This window comes from Podarcis muralis, chromosome 2, assembly GCF_964188315.1.
Source record: "Podarcis muralis chromosome 2, rPodMur119.hap1.1, whole genome shotgun sequence".
NCBI lineage: Eukaryota > Metazoa > Chordata > Lepidosauria > Squamata > Lacertidae > Podarcis > Podarcis muralis.
In genome coordinates this window covers 110,843,633-110,865,177 of record NC_135656.1, presented here as the reverse complement: position 1 = coordinate 110,865,177, position 21,545 = coordinate 110,843,633, and the positions used below count along the sequence as shown (strand labels likewise).

Genomic DNA, 21,545 nt, shown 5'->3' with positions numbered 1-21,545 from the left:
GAAGCTACCTAGAAGCTATCACGCCACACCACAATTATAAATTCAGTAAAACAGAAAGAAAACAGCAGATTAAGCAAAGTAAACATGATGATTTGCATCTAGCTAAAAGCAGACTGGCTGAAATCAATAGACTTTAGTTAGTCGCCACTGGTTTCAGCGAGTCTGCTTCAGATTTTGACTTACTTGGATTCAACCCACCTTGGCAGGGTAGCACAAGGGAAAAAGTCACGTCTGTGCCCCAAGGAGCTTCCAAACAACACTTCGACCAGGAGAACGGCCAGTGGGCGAGAACGACAGCAATAATATTTGTGATATCAAGGGGTTAAACGAAAGGCTTCATAGAAGAGAGAGCTTTTGAGGAGGGGTGGGAAGAAAGTGAGTGGGGAGGTGGTGCTTTGTGGGTGCTGGAGCAGAAGAGGCAGCCAGATGCTGTAGGGCTTCAGTCCTTGAAAGCTTTTCCTCTTCTCAGGCATCGGTCGCTGGACAAACCCCCAGTATATCCAGTTCATCACCATCCTAGAGGATGCACACCGATATGGCACTCCTGAGCACAAGGTAAGAGTGGCAGCGATTGACAGGCCCCATCCTGATTGTCTCCCAAGGCCCTCCCATCATCTCCTGACTACCCTCTGGGAGCTGCAATCCCAACATCTAGAAGGCCGCAGGTTCCCCATTCCTGATCTCTTTAGACTTACTCCTCGCCAGTGGCAGCCACCCCCTCCTCCTGATCCCGAATCTTCCCAGAAGCAGGAGGACAGTATAGATTTGGAACAGTGCCTTGCAGAGGGGCGTAGTTCAGAAGGCAGAAGCTGGGAAATACTGGATGGGGAACAGCTTGGAGAAGAAACACTGGAAGAGAGAGGCTTAACAGATTCACTGTCTCTGGAAAGCATCCATCCGCTTTCCCCAAGGTTAAGGAGAGCTGAGAAAGTGGCAGAACAGAAAGCACAGAGGGTACAAACTCAGGTTACAAGACATAGGAGTGATGTAGGTTAATAGGGATGGAAGGGGAGTAAGCCTTAATTGGGAGCGCCGCCGTTCTAGAGAGATGCGTTCTGTGTCTCTTGCTGTAATTCTTAAAGATTCTAACTGGTACAAAGACTCCTTTTCCTTTGTTCTGCTTATCTGTGGCCAAGGGGGAGGAAGCTGATTCCCAGAAGCCTGACACATGCTTCTCAATTGATCCTGGGAAAGGTTGGTTGATCCCGGGGGAAATATTGAGCGTCAGCTGAAATAGGCGAAAGGTTTGCCTCCTTCCCAGCCTGTGTCTGAAAGGCTATTGAGCCAGAAGCTTTGTTGACCCATTGATTCAGCGTCTACATCCGTGATTTTTCTCACGCTTTCTCCGCATTGCAGAAGAAACTCGCCAGTTACAACTTTGACTTCCGGAGCTGGCCTGTGGATTTCCGGTGGGATGAAGCTACGAGTCGGTGAGTGGGTTGGGAGGAAACAGGAGTCTGGCCTCCTAGTCTCTTCTCCACTCTCCATATTCCTTACCCATGAAGGCAGCTCTCGCTTAGGAAAAGCCGGTGTTTCCTGCTATAGGCTTCCCTTATATAGTTAATCATGTTATGCTTCGGTAGATGTGAATATGCATAAAGGTCCAGCAATGTCCACAATCCTAGGATTGTAGAGTTGGAAGAGATCCTGAGGATCATCTGTTCCAACCCCCTGCACTGCAGGAATATGCAGCCATCCCATGCAGGGATCAAACCTGCAACCATGGCGTTATCAGCACCACGCTCTAACCCACTGAGCTATCCAGGATCTCCAGACATCCCCAGCATTAGCTGGGGATTTGCATGCTAGCCAATGCATGACGTCTCCATGTGATGTGGAAAGAGCATTCATCGGTTGAGACATTTCATACATTTCTGGTTGCTGTGCACATTCTTCCTTGGAGACTTTGCACATTCACCGGCAAATGTATGTAAATTCCAGCGCGTCATTTTTGCACATTACCTAGTTGGGGTAATGTGCAAAAATTAGAAGGGACGCGGGTGGCGCCGTGGGTTAAACCACAGAGCCTAGGACTTGCCGATCAGAAGGTCGGCGGTTCGAATCCCCGCGATGGGGTGAGCTCCCGTTGCTCGGTCCCTGCTCCTGCCCACCAGCAGTTCAAAAGCACGTCAAAGTGCAAGTAGATAAATAGGTACCACTCCGGTGGGAAGGTAAACGGCGTTTCCGTGCGCTGCTCTGGTTCGCCAGAAGCGGCTTAGTCATGCTGGCCACATGACCCGGAAGCTGTACGCCGGCTCCCTCGGCCAGTAAAGCGAGATGAGCGCCGCAACCCCAGGGTCGGCCACGACTGGACCTAATGATCAGGGCTCCCTTCATCTTTTAGTTGGGGTACATAGCTGCCTATTTACCTCCCAGATGTGCATATGTTCTCTGCTAACCTGTTGCCCTCCAGATATTTGGGGCATGGAGCTGACGGAGTCTTGTAGCTCCCCGAGCACCTGAAGGGCACCAGAGAAAAGTCGGGGTAGTCACTTCCAACTCCCTCCTGCAGGTCAGATTCCCGAAACGTTCCCCTCTTGCGGTCAGAACCAAAGCACCGGAGTGCTGTCAACGGCTTCCTCCACGCCCTTAAGAAGCTGCCCTGCCAGATTGCCAGGTAAACCTCCTTTGTCGCTCTTTGCCCTTTTGCAAAGTATAGCTCAGAAGCATGAGCCCCTCCCTGCTAATGCCCACAGTTATCAGCGCTTGGCCTCTGACATGCCAGGAGCCCAACTTGAATGTGCTCTAAAGACTGGCTGTCTCATATCCTACTCAGGGTAGGGTTTTCATAGTTAACCAGGGTCTCTGTTTTCAATTCATAGAGTCCTTTCTACAGGTCAGTTATATTCGCTGTGAGACATTGTTGTCATAGACATGGTGAGGTTGGTGGGGAGAAAGAAGGCGGGTAACGATCCTTATTTTCCTCAGTATATGTGCAGAGTTATTGTGTCGGTGTCATGAGGGTAGGTTCTTTGAGGCGTTCTCAAAGTAAAGGAAGGATTGAACTCTGATTAATAAGAATACACACAGAGGCTTGAACCAGCAAGACTCTGGGAAGGGTGCTGTCAGGGGTGCCTCAGGTCCCAGCTCACAAAGGACCAACGCCAGTGTCTCTTTATATACAAAAGTCTTTATTGAAGTTCATTGTTGGTTTTACATCCGTGGCGCGCATCCCTACGTCTGTATCTCTAGACCGTCGAAGCTCCGTCTGACTCTTCCCCGCCCCTACACCAGTTTAACACCCGAGCTTTGCTCCACCTCTGCTCACCCCAACTCTGCTCTTTTCTCCTCTGGGTCCTCCTGCCCCCTGGGGTCCCACCCTTCCTGGACTCTTCGGAGGCGGATTCCTCTGACTCCTCCCCCTGTCTCCGGCGGGCTTTGGGACCTGGCTCCCAATCCGGATTTTCTGCTGACCCGCGCGCCTGCACATTTGAACTTGGCGCGCGCGCCCAGTTGGCCACTTTCCTCCTAACGGCTACACTGCTCCTGTCACTGCTTCCCCCTTCGGGGGGGCTGGCTGGAACTGACCTCCGCTCCGCCCCTCCACTCTCCGACGGAGGCGTGGTCAGTTCTGACTCACTCTCTCTCCCTGCTGGAGAAGACGCTGGTTCTGATCTGTGGGCTTCTCCCCCCCCCCCCCCCGCTACGCTCTGGCGGGGAAGCTGGCCCTGATCTCCAGCTGCCGCTTGGGGACTCACCGCTGGCCCCCCTTGCCCTGACCCTGGGCGCCTCTTTCTGGGAATCTTCTGATTCGCTGGAGAGACTCATGGAATCTCCCGGTCACTGTCATACCCTCCTAAGCTCCCCTCAGATCCTTCCTCTTCGCTCTCCAACTCCTCTTTCCCCTGTGGCTGAGCCCCTGACAGGTGCGTATAATAATCTGTCTCTCTACCCCTCAGCCCAGGTCGTTTTATTCACAAAAGAACTTTTTACAGAGTGTTCGTAAGAACAAATCAGATTTCTTCTGAGCATTTCAACAAACCCCACGTGGGGACAAAGTTAAACTACAAACACTAGTTAGGCATGCATACTTTTGGGTAAATGAATGAAAACTACAAAGAAGTGCATTCAGCAACCCCGGAGGTCATAAACAATCAATACACATGATAAGAAAGATGGCCAGGAGGACAGCGATCATTATCACCTTTATGTGAGACCTGTTTCCTGGCCCTAAGATTAACATCCTGGGATTAACATATCAGAAAAGCTACAGCAAAGAAACTGCCCACTGTCTTTGATGACCCAGGACGCCTGTCTGTCTGTGTGTACGTGACTTGTGAAGAAAGAGAAATGGAACAGGGATGCAGAGGTGTGGATTGATCAAGAATCATATCAAAATAGTTTAAACCCGGTCAACGCAATGCTTTCACTGCTGACACAGATGGCTTACTCTATATTTGTTATAATTCCTCATAGCAATCCCACCTGATCACTATAGTTCTTCATTTGTCTGCTTGTTTGTCTTTGTCGTGGGTGCAAGAAGTCGAAGAGCCCAGAGCATGGTTGACTGTGGGTGCAATGAGCCCCAAACTTTCCACTGAGTTATGCATCCATGGTTGGAGACTCCCTCAGTGCAAAGCTCAGCATGGCGGATGCATGCTTTGGAGACACCGATCCCTTATTCCTCCTTTTCTTTTCTTTTTTCCTTGACAGCTTCATAGTGGCTCACACCTTTGGACGACGCATGCTGTACCCAGGCTCCGTGTATCTGCTGCAGAAGGCCCTCATGCCCATGTTGCTCCAAGGGCAGGCCCGGCTGGTGGAGGAAGTGAGTGCCAGCTAGCTGAGAAGCTGCCATCGGTTTCTCTGTAGCCGGATGCTGCTTCCCGGCTTCGTTTCTCACCTGGGAAGCTAAGAGGCTTAAATCCCAACCGTGCTCTGTCCCTCTTGTATGTTGCAGTGCAACGGGAAGCGAGCGAAGCTGGCGGCTTGCGATGGAAATGAAATCGACACCATGTTCATGGACCGCAGAGAGACCTCTGAGCGCCAAGGCAGGAAACTGGTGAGTTGACACCCAAGGACCAGCGCCTAAGATCTTGTTCATTCATCCAGTGCTGTGCAGGGGCAAGAGATGAAGGAAAGCGATAATAATAATAATATAATACTTAATAATTTATTTATACCCCGCCCATCTGGCCACTCTGGGCGGCTCCCAACAGAATATTAAAAACACAATAAAACATTAAAAACTTCCCTAAACAGGGCTGCCTTCAGATGTCTTCTAAAAGTCTGATACAGTGGTACCTCGGGTTACATACACTTCAGGTTACATACGCTTCAGGTTACAGACTCCACTTACCCAGAAATCGTTAGAGGGGGATTTTCCACTGGTGGCAGATGGCAGAGACTCTGACTCCATGAGACAGGTGTAAAACCAAATTAAATAAAGGTTTTATTTCAAAAACAACAAACAGCAAAGCTTGTGGGTGTTTTCCCTACAGGCAGGGTTCAAACGGCAGCTTTTCTCCTTTTGTAGCCATGGCCAGCTGCAACCAATTAGCCCAGAGCTCACAAAAACTGTTCTTAAAAGTATAAACATGTTTCTGTTCAGAATGATTCCCAACAGAAATATTACCTCAGGTAAAGAACTTTGCTTCAGGATGAGAACAGAAACCGTGCATCGGCACAGCAGCAGTAGGCCCCATTAACTAAAGTGGTGCTTCAGGTTAAGAACGGACCTCCAGAACAAATTAAGTACTTAACCCGAGGTACCACTGTAGTTGTTTATTTCCTTGACATCTGGTGGGAGGGTGTTCCACAGGGCGGGCGTCACCACTGAGAAGGCCCTCTGCCTGGTTCCCTGTAACCTCACTTCTCACAGTGAGGAAACCGCCAGTAGGCCCTCGGAGCTGGACCTCAGTGTCCGGGCTGAACAATGGGGGTGCAGACGTTCCTCCTGATTTGGCTTACTGCAAGGTACATCTCCTGCTGGCTTCAAACATAATAGCTTCCCTCTCTCCCTTTTTCTCTGCAGGTTATTTGCTGTGAAGGAAATGCGGGCTTTTATGAAGTTGGCTGCCTCTCCACCCCGCTGGATGGTATGATTCAAGTCTCTCTTTTTCCCCACCAAAAAACAAAGCAAAACTGTTAGGGTTAGAATGGAAGATTCTCCTGGAACTTTGCATTGTGCTGTTTGAGAGAGGGAAGCACATTTGGGCGCAACCGTTCTAGTTCCATTTTTCCAGCTTGGACAGAGTTGCTCAGTCAAGACGTTCTGATTCCCAGAACCTGATGCAGGAATTTTTGACTGTGGTGCTGGGGACTTGTGAATTGCCTTTTGCTGCCTCTTCAGATATTTCTGCGACTGAACCAGAAAGCAGGTGACTTTATCATCTGTGCAACTCTCCACTCATACGTGCCCTTCCCTGGGATGCAGAGATATGCTCGGCACTGATACGTTCAAATCTTGCTGGGGAGAAAAAACCGATCTTTCCTTCTTCTGCTCCCCAAATGCTGTACTTCAGTTGCTGTTCCACTTGATAAAATGAATGGCAATTCCTTGTTTATTGCAACTTGGAAGTGGCGCCGCACGAACAGGCTAACAAGTGAAAATGTCCTTCGACCAAAGAAGCAGAGGCGACATTTTGTGAAGCTTGTGGGGACCTGCTTAGGGCAGAACCTGCTGGGCTTTCCAAGCCCTTGTTCATGAGATACCGTATTTTTCGCTCTATAGGACGCACTTTTTCCCCTTCAAAAATGAAGGGGAAATGTGTGTGCGTCCTATGGAGCGAAGAAGCCATAGCCCCGCGACCCTCTGCTGGCTGGAGAGAGGTGATGCGCAGCTATGGCAGGAGCCTCTATAGCCGCGCGTCACCTCTCCAACCGGGAGAGCGCGCGCGGGGCTAAAGCCCTCCACGACCCTCTCCCAGCTAGAGGGTGACGGACGGCTGTGGCAGGAGCCTCTCCGCTGCGCGCCTTTCCGCTTCTCCCCAACCTGCTCTTTGGGGCTGGTGGTGGGCTTCCCCCTGCCAGCCCCAAGGAGCAGGTTGAAAGGAACCTGAAGCCTGGAGAGGAGAGGAGTCGGTGCGCACAGACCCCTCTCCAGGCTTCCAAGGTAGCCGCCTGAAGGCGACTGAACGCACCTTAAACGGCAACTTGTTTTAGAGGGGGGGAAACAAAAGGGGAAAATTCTCCCCCTCTCTGCGCAACGCCTCCTGCCGCTTCGCTGAAGGGGCGCTGGGCAGAGAGGGGGAGATTTTTCCCCCCTTGTTTCCCCCCCCTCTAAAACAAGGTGCGTCCTATTGTCTGGTGCGTCCTATGGTGCGAAAAATACGGTACATTCCTCATTAACCAGGCCTTTGGCTGATTAACATCCGATGCCCTTTTAGAATGTCTTGTGGAAGAGGGGAGGATTATGGGGTTGTCTTTATTTTTAAAATGTATGCTGTGATTTTATGTTGTGGATCACCCTGAGATCTCCAGGTATAGGGCAATATACAAATCGTATCATCATCATCATGCCAGTCACCCATGACAGCACCTCTCCCCACTTGCGATTTCCAGCAGCCAATGTTTAGAGGCGGAATGCCTCTTGACGGTCAAGTTAAAACGCAGCCATCGTGCCCAGTGACAGCCTTACCTCCTATGAATTCACCCTCTCTCTTTCTCTTTTAGCTGGATTCTCAGTGCTGGGATGGAATCACCCCGGATTTGCAGGCAGCACGGTGAGTTACGTCAAGATTTTATAATTTTTATTTTTTTAAATCATTTTTTAAAATTTTCCAATAAAAACAGTCTATTAACATATCCATATAATCATAATCCAATTAAAAACAATAAACTAAAAAACAACCAAATTACAGTCCAAATTATTAATTATTACAGTGATACCTCGGGTTACAGTCGCTTTAGGTTACATACGCTTCAGGTTACAGACTCCGCTAACCCAGAAATAGTGCTTCAGGTTAAGAACTTTGCTTCAGGATGAGAACACAAATCATGACCCGGCGGTGCAGCAGCAGCAGGAGGCCCCATTAGCTAAAGTGGTGCTTCAGGTTAAGAACAGTTTCAGGTTAAGTACGGACCTCCAGCACGAATTAAGTACTTAACCCGAGGTACCACTGTAATTTGTTCTGGGCTTCCCATAGTCTGGACCTCTGTAGTATATCTCCAGTATCTTCGTTCCTGCCTTCTTCTTGTTGTTCTCATTTTTTTCCACATGCGATTCTCAATCATGTCAGAAATCATATATCCTTTCCTCCATCGAGTACAGCTTTGTTTGTGTGTATATATTTTTTACCAGTTTACCAGTGCAGCTTTTCCTGATTCCATTCCAATCTTCCCATCCAGGCTGTTGTCCAAGTCTATTTGTTAAATTATTGAGCATACTGTTTGCAATTATTGAGCATACTGTTTGCAAGTTACGTCAAGATTTTAAATTGGGTTACTTTTAGGCCATCCGGTGAATGTTGTCCGGATAAATCCAATTTAGATGGACCCATTTGGAATCGGGCACAGGGGGTGGTGAGTGCCTGCCTGCCTCCAGTGGTGAGAAAGATGTGCCCTTCCATTTAGACATTTCCTCAAGTCACTCAGAATTCTGGATATCGAGGCTTCTCTCTTCCTGGTCTCTGCTCTCTGCTTTGCACTGTCTCCCTTAATAAAAGAGAGAGCAGCACAGCAATTGGTCCTTCCACAAGGAAGGGTAGTTCCCTGCCATCCAGTAAGCGGCGATAGAATGCCATTCCGTTTAGTGCTGGATCAGTGTTGGAGATTCTAGCACAGAAAACCCCAAACCCATGGCCTGGAGCATCATATCCTTATGCAGCAAGGCAAAATTGGCAAAGCGGTAGCTTTCTTCCTGAAGAGAATTGCAGATGCTTCAGAACAAATAGCAATGACTCCTATTTCAAGTGGGCTTGTCGTACGATCATAGAATTGTAGAGTTGGAAGGGACCCCAGCGGTCATCTAGCCCAACCCGCTGCAATTCAGGGCTCATTGTAACTGCGTGCAAATTGTTTCCAGGTGTTGAAGCTGCCTCTTCTGTCCTAAAGTCTCTCATTCCCCACATGGCTCAGACAGAACTGTGGCACTCAAAACGGAGCACATTCGGCTTCTGAAAAAAGTTCACAAACTGGAACACTTACTTCCGGGTTTGCAGTGTTTGGGTTCCAAGTTGTTTGAGTACCAAGGCGTTTGAGAACCAAGGTACCACTGTACCGTCCTCCTGTTCTCAGGAAGGTTCAGGAGAAGGGGGAGGCAGTCCCCACTATTCCTCCTCAGCCCAGACCTGACAGGATCCTTCTCAAGGGGGCAAGCAAACAATTGGAATCATTCATTTATCCATTGTTATCTGAAGCATTTGTACCCTGCTCTTCGGCTGAGATGGTTCCTGGAACAGCTTACAAAGATTGCTTAGCCAGACAGCCCCTGCTTTCAGGCTCATAGTCTCTCAAAGACATGACACAAAAGGAATAGGGAAGGAGGAAGAATTGGGAAAGGAGGTTTGCCTGAAGGATAAAATAAAATACATTGGTACCTCGGGTTAAGTACTTAATTCGTTCCGGAGGTCCATTCTTAACCTGAAACTGTTCTTAACCTGAGGTACCACTTTAGCTAATGGGACCTCTCGCTGCCGCCGTCCGATTTCTGTCCTCATCCTGAAGCAAAGTTCTTAACCTGAGGTACTGTTTCTGGGTTCGCGGAGTCTGTAACCTGAAGCGTATGTAACCCGAGGTACCACTGTAAAAGCGAGAGGAAGCAGAGAGGAAAGGAAGGCTCTCTTTGATCAGGCACACGACATCATCCCAGTTCTCCCAAGAGTCTTAACTCCCAGCCTCTCCTTGCGCTGACCATTTCCCTCTCCTGCCTCAGGGAGTGCCGCTGCCTCAGAATGAAGCCAACGCCATGGATGTAGTGATGCAGTACGCCATCCACCGCTTGGGCTTCTTCCCTGAGGACATCATCCTCTATGCCTGGTCCATTGGGGGCTTTACAGGTAAGAAGCACTGCTAGCCAGAGCTGTGAGGCATGGATAGAGCTGTGATAGGCAGAGCTGTGATAGTCAGGGGGAAAGGGATTAGCCAGAGATGGGCTAGAACAGGCAGGAGAACGACAGCATGCGATTTGCCATGGATTCCTGGGAATATGTGCAAGGCCTTGTGAAGGAAACCCTTCTTGAAGGCCTAATTATAATAATTTATTATTTATGCCCCACCCATCTGGCTGGGTTTCCCCAGCCACTCTGGGTGGCTCCCAACAGAATTAAAAGCAAAATAAAACATCAGATATTAAAAGCTCCCCTAAACAGGGCTGCCTTCAGATGTCTTCTAAAAGTCAGATAGTTGTTTATTTCCTTGACATCTGATGGGAGGGCGTTCCACAGGGAGGGCGCCACCACCGAGAAGGCCCTCTGCCTGGTTCCCTGTAACCTCACTTTTCTTAGCAAAGGAACCGCCAAAAGGCCCTCAGAGGTGGACCTCAGTGTCCGGGCTGGACGATGGGGGTGGAGACGCTCCTTCAGGTATACTGGGCCGAGGCCGTTTAGGGCTTTAAAGGTCAGCACCAACACTTTGAATTGTGCTCGGAAACATACTGAGAGCCAATGTAGGTCTTCCAGGACTGGTGTTAAATGGTCTCAGTGGCCACATGATGTCATCTCCCTGGAATTGGGCGAGGGGGGTATTTGTGCCCAGAGATGGAAAGTCCATATAGCACCCGTCCTTTCCCCCACGAGTTGACACAATGCACGATCCGCCAGTAAGTTCTCCTTCTATAAGCCAGTGCAAACAAGGCATGTCCATGCCTTCAAGAAACAAACTGTTCTGATATTTCTAGCCATAAACAAGAGCGGGGAGTTGGAGTATTATAAGTTTTGAGAGCAGGAAACCTCAGCCTTAGGATGGAAAGGAGTCAAAACTTTGTGGTAGTCAAACAGGGGAGCGGAGTGACGTCGATGCTCTGTCCAGCGCACATTTGAGTTCTCCAATAACTCCTCTTGTCTCTCTCTTCTCTCCTCCAACCCAACAGCCACTTGGGCCGCCATGTCGTACCCGGATGTCAGTGCCCTTATTCTGGACGCCTCCTTCGATGACCTCGTTCCTCTCGCCCTCAAGGTCATGCCGGAAAGCTGGAGTAAGGGGAAGCAAACAGAAAATGCACATCTTTTCTATGCTCAAATGGTTTCAGACCCTTTTATTTGTTTTGTTTTGAAATAAAATCCACCCCACCACAGAGAGTTAATATGCAAGTGCTCAAACCATTCAGCACCCTAGCAGTAACCCTTGGAAGCCCCTCTCTTGGCTCTTGAATTTAATCCGTTCCGGGAGTCCGTTCGACTCACAGACCAGTTCGAAAACCAAGGCGTGGCTTCCGATTGGCTGCAGGAGCTTCCTGCACGCAGTCGGAAACCACACGCCGGATGTTCGGCTTTCGAAAATCGTACGGAAACCGCAACGCTCACTTCTGGTTTTCGATCGTCCGGGAGCCGAAACGTATGAGTTTCAAGGCATTCAACTTCCAAGGTTCTACTGTGTAGAAACACAAAATACGTACAGTGGTACCTCTGGTTACAAACTTAATTCGTTCTGGAGGCCCGTTCTTAACCTGAAACTGTTCTTAACCTGAGGTACCACTTTAGCTAATGGGGCCTCCCACTGCCACTGTGCGATTTCCGTTCTCATCCTGAGGTAAAGTTCTTAACCTGAGGTACTACTTCTGGGTTAGCGGAGTCTGTAACCTGAAGCGTCTGTAACCCGAGGTACCACTGTAATAAAAACAAAAACAACCCAATAACATTCCCTCTCCCCAACACATTTTTAAAAGGCACTGGATGTCAGTCAGTCCAAGGTCTGGTTAAAGAGGAATGCTTTTGCCTACAATGACAGTGCCAGTCGTACCTCTCTGGGGAGGGAACTACTAAGCATCCATTTTCTCTGTGCCACTTCCTGTCAGTGACCAGCCCTCTCTCCCATCTCCACTGCACAATAAGTGGTGATTCTGGGTGAGGGGAGTTAAGCCAGGTTACTGTGAAAACCACGGGAGAGAATTGAGTTACGGACGTGCTTGCTGGTGGACGAAGCTGATCTAACGCCTTCCCTTCCTTCCGCAGGGGGCTTGGTCACCAGGACTGTGAGGCAACACCTGAACCTAAACAATGGGGAACAGCTTTGCAGGTAGGCAGCAAAGGAAAAACTGGATAGTCAAAAGCGCCGACAGGAAAATGAGGAGAAATTAGCAAACGTGTTGACATCTAATCTTTGGAATAGTGAAGCTGGACTTTGCATATCAGTGAAAAGAAGGTGGAAATGAGCTGGTTTTAAGAACAGGCAGGCTGGCGGCCCCCAGATGGATGGGGTGGTTTTTCCTTCACAGGGGAGTGCAGCTGGCTGTCTGCCTTTCAAGAGGGTTTTTGAGAAAACAGCCTGTTTCCTTGGCTTTTGACTGAAAGCTTTAATTGCATCACACAGATTGCTCTCTCGTGGAATCGATTGTAATAAAATTTCAGGCTTGTTGCCGGTCAGGAGGCCGTAGCTTTGAATGGCAGCTTGGAAAGCACGTGATGTTAAATATTAAACCCTTCAGCTGAACAGTTGTCACGTTTATTGGAGCAGTAGCCGGGATCCCCAAATCACCAGGAATACTTGGGGGGGGAGGGAGAAAGAAATGGAGCCAGGGCAGATTTGGCTTGGTTACAAAATGCTGGATTCCCTCAGCTCATGGAAACGTTTTGTCTGATTAGTGTGCTGAGGAGAGAGATCCGGTGGTACTGGGATTGGGGATTTATTGAGATTGTGTTGTGGAACAAGGGAGGGTCAGTCTATAGCAAGACGGAATCTAGTACCACACATGCTGTGTTTTAGCTCTTGTGGCCAGACCAATAGGCTAATGTAAAATAACATTTGGATGGCATGCTAAGAGGGTCCTGTGCAGAATGAGATGGGAAATTCTGTCTGAGACCGACTTTGAGTCTTTGCCTTCTACTAGCCTTCAGCTGCCTGGTGCCTTTCAGATATTGTCGGACTACATCTCCCATCATCCATTGGCACGCTCTTGGCATTGCGGTCCCAAAGACAACTGGGGTGTACCACGTTGCTGAAGGCTGATCCACATAGTACTTTCCTAGATGCTTTCCCTCAGAGCCACCAAGGACCAGAAATTTGATCCTAGTTGAAATGAAAGCTGTGTGAGTTGCCAGCCTCCAAATCGAGGTTTAACCATTTGGTGGTTACAATCATGACAGCGTCTGCTTTCAGCTGGAATTTGGCCCCGGGTCTCCATGAGATAGCAAATGAGCACTCTTAGCTACCTGGATTACATGAATTCAACAGACTCAGCGGCTGTGTTTAGGCCACCACATCTCAGCTTTTTAAGCCAAGATATGTGTGAACCTGCCGTGAGGTCCCTTCGCATTAAGACACGATTAAACCAAGACGTTTCTGACCACAGCTTCTCATTTTCATCCATACTGGGAGGCTGCAGTTACCAGCTTGGGAACAAGCCAAAATCTCAGCATCAACTTTCAGCTGTGGTTTGTGATCCTGACGTGTTCCAAACCATAGTTTCTTGCTTTGGACAGAACAGGAAGTTAGAATTACAGTGGTACCTCGGGTTAAGTACTTAATTCATTCTGGAGGTCCATTCTTAACCTGAAACGGTTCTTAACCTGAGGTACCACTTTAGCTAATGGGGCCTCCCGCTGTCGCCGCACCGCCGGAGCACGATTTCTGTTCTCATCCTGAAGCAAAGTCCTTAACCCAAGGTACTATTTCTGGGTCAGCGGAGTCTGTAACCTGAAGCGCATGTAACCTGAAGCGCATGTAACCTGAGGTACCACTGTACTTAGAAGCTTCTTGGTTTCATTGTGGCTCGTGCAAAGGGAGGAGCCAAAGGGTCTTTCTCCGCAGGATATGATTGCCTGAACCGTGCCAGTATCTGCTTCACATAGGATATTTTGGGTTGGTTTACTCGGACAGTTTGCTCTTCTTTTGGAGAACTGCAGTGCAGTGTACCTATGGCTTCTAGCCAATCTCCCAGTCATTTGTCTTGTTGAGCCCCGTTAGCTTGGCTTCAGCAGCAGCATACAATCTTCAGACAACGCATGTGCCTTGACATGGTCTCCTTCTCTTCAGATACCAGGGCCCCGTGTTGCTGGTGCGCAGAACCAAAGATGAGATCATCACTACGACGTGAGTAAAAACTGCAGCGGAGAAAAATAGTCTGCTGTCAGAGCTGCCCTAGGTCCCAGCTCACAAAGGACCAACGCCAGTTCGTTGTTATATAGAACAGTCTTTATTGAAGCTCAGTTTAGCTTTTACATCCGCGGCGCGCAGCTCTACGTCTCAAACTCTAGACCGCCAAAGCTCCGTCTGAGTCTCCTCCCCCCAGACACCAGTTTAAGACTCTAGCCTTGCTCCACCTCTTCCTTTGCTCTTTCCTCCTCTGGGTCCGCCTGTCCGCTGGGGTCTTGCCCTTCCTAGACTCTTCTGACGCTGAGTCCCCTGAGTCTTCCCCCTGCTTCTGGCGGGCTTTAGGACCTGGTTCCCAATCCGGGTTTTCTGCTGTCCCGCGCGCCTGTACATTTGAACTTGGCGAGCGCGCCCAGCCGGCCACCTTCCTCCTGACCGTTACACTGCTACTGTCACTGCTTTCCCCTTCGGGGATGCTAGCTGGGTCTGACCTCCCCTCCGTTCCCCCACTCTCCGACAGAGGCGTGGTCAGCCCTGACTCCTCTTCCCTCCCTGCTGGAGGAGACGCTGGCTCTGACCCATGGGACTCTTCCCCCCCACTACGCTCTGGTGGGGAAGCTGGTCCTGATCTCCATCTGCTGCTTTGGGAGTCCCCGCTGGCCCTTTGCTTCTGGTGCGTCCCCCCCTGGGACCCCCCTTGCCCTGACCATCGGCGCCCCCTTCTGATTCACTGGAGAGGCTCATGGAATCTCTCGGGTCACTGTCATTCTCCCCTCCGCTGCCCTCAGATTCTTCCCCTTCGCTCTCCATTTCCTCTCTCCCCTGTGCCTCTGCTCCTGAGCCCCTGACATCTGCTATCCGGCCGGCATTGCTAAGCGGTACTTGTCCCAGCTCAGATGCGAACGATGAGATAACGGAAATCTTGCTTCTACATAATTGCTGTCCCTCAGAGAAGAGGGTGGCCTAGGAGAAAACCATGTCATCTTTGGTAGAATACACAAGAGTAATACAGTCCTAACCCTATGCACTTCTGGTTCTCTAGGGTTCCTGAAGACATCATGTCCAACAGAGGGAATGATTTGCTTCTGAAGTTGTTGCAGCACAGGTGAGCAGATGTTGAAATCACAGTCCCAGCTGCACCATCTCAAAATTATCGTCGGTTCCCTTGTTCTCACATTTTCGCCTGTGTGACATGACTACTGCCAGGGCGAAGCTAAAACACGCTTTCCCACTAACTTGTAAAGGTTCTGAAAATCGATTACGTGGCGCTTTTGTGGGCTGACATGTAGCCACATTGTTGTTGTTGTTTAGTCGTTTAGTTGTGTCCGAATCTTCGTGACCCCATGGACCAGAGCACGCCAGGCACTCCTGTCTTCCACTGCCTCCCGCAGTTTGGTCAAACTCATGCTGGTAGCTTCAAGAACACTGTCCAACCATCTCATCCTCTGTTGTCCCCTTCTCCTTGTGCCCTCCATCTTTCCCAACATCAGGGTCTTTTCCAGAGAGTCTTCTCTTCTCATGAGGTGGCCCAAAGTCTTGGAGCCTCAGCTTCAGGACCTGTCCTTCCAGTGAGCACTCAGGGCTGATTTCCTTCAGAATGGAGAGGTTTGATCTCTTTGCAGTCCATGGGACTCTCAGGAGTCTCCTCCAGCACCAGAATTCAAAAGCATCAATTCTTCAGTGATCAGCCTTCTTTATGGTCCAGCTCTCACATCCATACATCACTACTGGGAAAACCATAGCTTTAACTATATGGACCTTTGTTGGCAAGGTGATGTCTCTGCAGGGTAGCCACATACCCTGATTTTTTGGGTAACCCCATTTTTTCACCCTCTCTTAACTTCTCCTCTGTGTCGCTGCCCTTCCCTCTGCACCCAACACCGACTCTCCTCGCTTCTAATCCTTCTTTGTTGTTGCTGCTTGTCATCCGTTTCAACGAGCTTCTCCCTGCCTCCAGGTATCCCAAAGTCATGGCCGAAGAGGGCATCCGAGTCGTACGAGAATGGCTGGAGGCTTCCACCCCCATGGAGGAAGGTAAAGTTGGCAAATGCCAGGACACGAGCAGACAACATGGTCCGCCTCCAGGTCTGGTGAGCTGCAAACTTCCCATCAGCCCCAACCAGCATGGGCAGTGGTCTGATGGAAATTTGGGGGCCACGACATTTGGAGGCTAATATCACGTTACCTGTTGTTGTTGTTGTTTAGTCATGTCCGCCTCTTCGTGACCCCGTGGACCAGAGCACGCCAGGCACTTCTGTCTTCCACTGCCTCCCGCAGTTTGGTCAGACTCACGCTGGTAGCTTTGAGAACACTGTCCAACCATCTCGTCCTCTGTCATCCCCTTCTCCTTGTGCCCTCCATCTTTCCCAACATCAGGGTCTTTTCCAGGATGTCCTCTCTTCTCATGAGGTGGCCAAAGTATTGGAGTCTCAGCTTCACATCACGTTACCTATCCTTGTGCTGCGCCTCCCCGCTGTCCCCCGAACTTGTGGGGCTGGCCGATGTCTGCCCAGCGTGAGGGGCGCTCTGCTTCAGGTTGCCCCGTGCGCCAGGCGGCAGGCTGCTATTCGCTGCTTGGGGAGCCCTGCGGGAACTCCCGCGGGCTCCCCAGGCTTGCTGATAGCTTCCTGAAGCCTGGAGAGCGAGAGGGGTCAGTGCGCACCGACCCCTCTTGCTCTCCAAGCTTCAGCAAAAGCCTGTATTCGCCCCATAGGACGCACACAGATTTCCCCTTCATTTTTGGAGGGGGAAAAGTGCGTCCTATAGGGCGAAAAATACGGTAATATATAAACTAGAATTCCAGGATGTGCCACAGTGTGTCAGTAAATTTGCCATTTGGCCGCTAGGGCAGCGCAGTTGGCTCTGAAAACCTTCAGGCAGCCAGTCCCTCATTCGCGCTAACCTCTTCCTTGCCCCTGCAGCCTCTGTTTATAGCCGCTACGAAGTGGAGGACGACTGGTGCCTGTCTGTCCTGAAGTCGTACAAAGCCGAAGACGGAGAAGATTTTCCCTGGAGTGTCGGTGAGGCCTGTGCTAGAGGGGGAAAGAGCAACCAGGAGGGAATAACGAGGAAGGGAAATGGAAACGGGGTTATGGAATAATGACCAATCGGGCTTGAACTGGCTAGCGGCCACATTAACCGCCAGAAGAGTAAGGATGAGGATGATTGACTGGGGACGTTGTCCTTCTTGGTACGTGTGCTGGAATTAGCCAGTGGTGAACTTGGAGCCACCAGTCCCTTTGAACGTAACTTGACCAACTGGGAGTTTAGAACAGATCACTCAGTGTTGGAATGGGTGGGTATAAGAGGTGCCAATGAAGACTATTTGACTCCCATCATCCCTAGCTAACAGGACCAGTGCTCAGGGATGATGGGAATTGTAGTCCCAAAACAACTGGAGGGTCGAGTTTGCCTGTGCCTGTTTTAAAACAATCAAAAGTTAAAATACTAAAACAGCTTAAAATTACCTTGGCTTTCTTAGTAGCCTGCTGTGCAGTTTTAGCTTCTCCTTTGGGCTGAGAGCTAGCTGTTCTGTGGTTTTGTTATTGTGGCTTGTGTGGTGTTGCATCTCCCCCTCCCCCCACCCCTCTGGTATCTGTACAGATGTACGGTGGGTAATAAATGTTGCTGTTTTAAAGCCATCTATCCCCACATTTTGTGGTATCGAATAACCCCGTAGAAGAGGCAAGCTGGACTGTGTTGGGTTAGCCATACCAGTCCTGGCTGCCTGTTTCAATCCTGCTAACCTCATCCCTTTATTCTTTTTTTTCAAACAAGGTGATGACATGACATCTGAAGGAAGACGGCAGCTTGCACTGTTCCTGGTGAGTTGCCCTTCCGATGAGGGCAGGAGATCAAGAAAGTGCCGGCCAGGGTGTGAATGATCCCTGAGAATTTTCCTCACTCTCCTGAGGCAACGTTCTTCCGCTATTTCATCCAGCGGATTCACGGGACAGCCCATAATATCTTGTGCTGTATTCACCACCCTCTGTAGGCACTTCCTATCAGTTGATGTCAAACCAGCGTGCCACACTGTGATGCAGTATGAAAGGACACTTTCTATTGTTGACCGGTAGAAGGAGATCATCAAATGTTGATTGACATTGTTTTTTTGCAATACTCTGAGGAGATGGAGTCTCTGTTTGGCTTTCTTAACCACCTGGGTTGTATTGATTTTCCAAGTAAGGTCTTCACTGAGATAAACTCCTAGGAATTTAAAGGAAGAGACTCTCTCCACACAGCTCTCCCCGATGTACTGCAGGGCTAGTTCTCCTCTCTTCCTCTGAAAATCCAACACCATCTCCTTTGTATACTGCTTTCCATGATGAATGACCACAAAGTTCTTCAGGTCTCAAGGTCCTGTCTGTGGCATCATCCCCAGGATACCATGCAGTGAATGGTCTTGATATTTAAGCATCTCATTTTCTACCGACTGAGCCAGGGCTTTCCAAACTTGGGTCTCCAGATGGTTTGGGACTACAACTCCCATCATCCCTAGCTATTAGGACCAGTGGTCAGGGATGATGGGAATTGTAGTCCAAACACAACTGGAGACCCAAGTTTGGAAAGCCCTGGCAGATGTGATGGAATCCTCTTCCTCTAGGTCAGGGATTGGGGACCAGATCTTACTGGACTCCCAGCTCCCATCAGCCATGGTCAGCATGGCCAATGGTCAGGGATGTTGGGAGTTGGAGCCCGTCAACATATAGAGGACCAAATGCAGCATATGGCCTCTTCCATCACTGCTGACTGTGATTGCTCTCTCTTGGCTTGAAATGGCCCTTTTGGCATGAAGGGGGCAAATCCCTCTTGAAGTAGGTGTGGCAGCCGCCATCAGCCCTTGCCTGGGTTCAGTGTTGGTGGAACTGGCCTCAAAGGAAAGGGCCCCAGGAAGCAGTGGTCCATGTGTTGGTATGGTGGTCTGCCCAGCAGGCAGCAAAACCAAAATGCTTGTTTACAGAGCTGTTGTCCTACCAACCTTACTGTACACTTGTGAAACATGGACCACTTATAAATGCCATCTCTAACACCTCGAAAGATGCCATCAACAGTGTCTCCAGAAAAATATTCACATCACTTGGGAAGACAGGCAAACTAATACCAGTGTACTGGAAGAAGCAAAGATCACCAGTGTCGAAGCAATGATTCTTCAACATCAACTTCGTTGGACTGGTCATGTTGTGTGGATGCCTGATGATCGTCTTCCAAAGCAACTACTCTATTCCCAACTTCAAAATGGAAAGCGTAATGCTGGTGGTCAACAAAAGGCAAATCTTTAAAAATGTAGTATAAACACTGATAACTGGGAAACACTGGCCTGCAAGTGCTCCAGTTTACCAAAGGTGTTGTGGGCTTTGAAGACGCTTGAACTCAGGATGAAAGGGAGAACGTGCTAAGAGGAAAGCACACTTGGTGAACCCTCACCGTGATCAACTCCCGCCCAGAAATTATGTCCCCAGCGGGGAAGGACGTGTGGATCCAGAATTGGCCTCCACAGTCACTTACGGACTCACTGTTAAGACCGTGTTCATGGAAGACAATCTTACTCGGCCCATGAGTGATCATCAAAGAAGTAGAAGATTGTGGTCTGCCCAGCAGGCAGCAAAAGCAGTTCTGGGTTTTGCCTGGGAAGGAGGGAGGAGTTTGGTTCTTACGTTAATATAATTTGTGCTTCCCAACACACAAACCAAAACACTAGCGTCCTTTGAAAGTCATTCTTCTCCAACCGTGTGTGTGTGTGTGTGTGTGTGTAAAGAGAAAGTGTGTACAAATGCACATATTAGTGAAAATAACATACAAAAATGTGTTAACGGGGAATTGCTTGCAAAAAAATTATTAGGCATAATTATATGCAAAACCCTGTTGATTAGGAGGGGGGGAAATTGTGGAGACTTTTAAAAGAATAAAACAAAATTGCAAACACTGCAGAAATGTTGTGAACTGAAAACAGGTGAAAGGAGAAATTTGCCCACCCCTAGTTTCACCTCTGACCAGTTTGGGGGGGGGGGGAGGGGAGAGCAGCAGATATACTTTATCACAAAGCTCAGCATCTTTTCCTGTACGTTCTGCCCTCAGATTGTCTCCTTCCATTCCTCCCCCTGTGTCCTCATGATTGGTTACTGATTCTCCAGCAAAACTAGAGGATTGTTGCTTCCGTTGCCCGAGTTTGCATGTTTTTTCCCCCACTGCCTTCCTCATCCTGTCCTTGGAAATTCACTTTAACCTTGTTTTCTCTCCTTCTCACTCCACAGGCCCGGAAGCACCTCCAAAATTTTGAAGCAACGCACTGCACACCGCTCCCTCCCCAGGAATTTCACCTCCCTTGGAGCTTATAGCACCTCCATCACCCCTGCGCCAGTCAAGGCCTCCTGTATTGATACGTGACCACCCAACGTAGTGCATCTGCTTTTCTTGTGTGTGTGTGTGTGAGTGAGTCTGACCATCTCTGCTACCCTCCTACTGCAAGCTGTAAATCTGCTTCCTCTCCCCTGTAATATTTATCCTCCAACACCCTCCTTCGCCCAGAAAATAAAACCACACACAGTTGTAGAGGTTCACAATAAAGATGGTATTTTTTTATACTTACCGAGTCTTTTCCTGGCCCATGTAACTTGGGAAAGGTGGGTGGTGAGTAGGGGGTCTGCCAGCCTTACTGTATGCTTGTGAAACATGGACCACTTATAAACGCCCTCTCTCCTCATAAGATTCCATTAAGGGTGTCTCCGAAAAAGAATTCACATCACTTGTGAAGACAGGCGAACTAATGCCAGTGTACTGGAAGAAGCAAAGATCACCAATGTCTTTTTTTTATTTTTATAAATATTTATTAAAGTTTAAACATTACAAAAAAGAAAAGAAAAACACAAGAGAAATATACAGGACATCAACAATACCTAAAAACAAGAAGAAGAAAAAGAAAACAAAAACATTAAAAAGAAACCGCAAAAAAGAACAGACATACATACAAAAGAGCCCCATATTTTCATATCCTTATCTTTCATTAGCTTATTTCCTCGACTTCCTCACGCCTCCTTTTTTGTATTCTAATTCAATTAAATGTTCTAGCAAGTCCTTTCCCTCTTTCACAAATTTAGTTCCATAATTTAATTTAACAAAATTTTAAACTTAAATTTACATCTTTACCCAATGTTGGCTATTCATACTTAATTCTTTATAATATTTCTACTAAAGTCATATAACTTCTTTCCAGCATCTTTCTAACATTCATTAATTTTAGAATATTTCTGTAAATAAGCTTTAAATTTCTTCCAATCTTCTTCCACCGACTCTTCTCCCTGGTCTCGGATTCTGCCAGTCATTTCCGCCAATTCCATGTAGTCCATCAGCTTCATCTGCCGCAAAGATCACCAGTGTCGAAGCAATGATTCTTCAACATCAACTTGGTTGGACTGGCCATG

The 21,545-nt window shown here is 48.8% G+C and overlaps 1 protein-coding gene across 1 annotated transcript in view; it reads left to right on the top strand.

Annotated features, from left to right (window-relative positions):
- Positions 1-20,708, top strand: part of ABHD16A (abhydrolase domain containing 16A, phospholipase) — a 31,572-nt gene extending 10,864 nt beyond the window's left edge. Inside the window, exons 5-20 of the mRNA XM_028719816.2 lie at positions 470-555; positions 1,357-1,430; positions 2,513-2,617; positions 4,654-4,768; positions 4,901-5,002; positions 5,975-6,038; positions 7,615-7,664; positions 9,815-9,938; positions 10,970-11,074; positions 12,051-12,114; positions 14,071-14,127; positions 15,170-15,232; positions 16,085-16,161; positions 17,049-17,147; positions 17,905-17,951; positions 20,379-20,708. Of these exons, the coding sequence (XP_028575649.2) occupies positions 470-555; positions 1,357-1,430; positions 2,513-2,617; positions 4,654-4,768; positions 4,901-5,002; positions 5,975-6,038; positions 7,615-7,664; positions 9,815-9,938; positions 10,970-11,074; positions 12,051-12,114; positions 14,071-14,127; positions 15,170-15,232; positions 16,085-16,161; positions 17,049-17,147; positions 17,905-17,951; positions 20,379-20,462 (1,316 nt within the window). The 3' untranslated portion in view covers positions 20,463-20,708. The remainder of the gene's footprint in view (positions 1-469; positions 556-1,356; positions 1,431-2,512; positions 2,618-4,653; positions 4,769-4,900; positions 5,003-5,974; positions 6,039-7,614; positions 7,665-9,814; positions 9,939-10,969; positions 11,075-12,050; positions 12,115-14,070; positions 14,128-15,169; positions 15,233-16,084; positions 16,162-17,048; positions 17,148-17,904; positions 17,952-20,378) is intronic.
- The last annotated feature ends 837 nt before the right edge of the window (positions 20,709-21,545 follow it).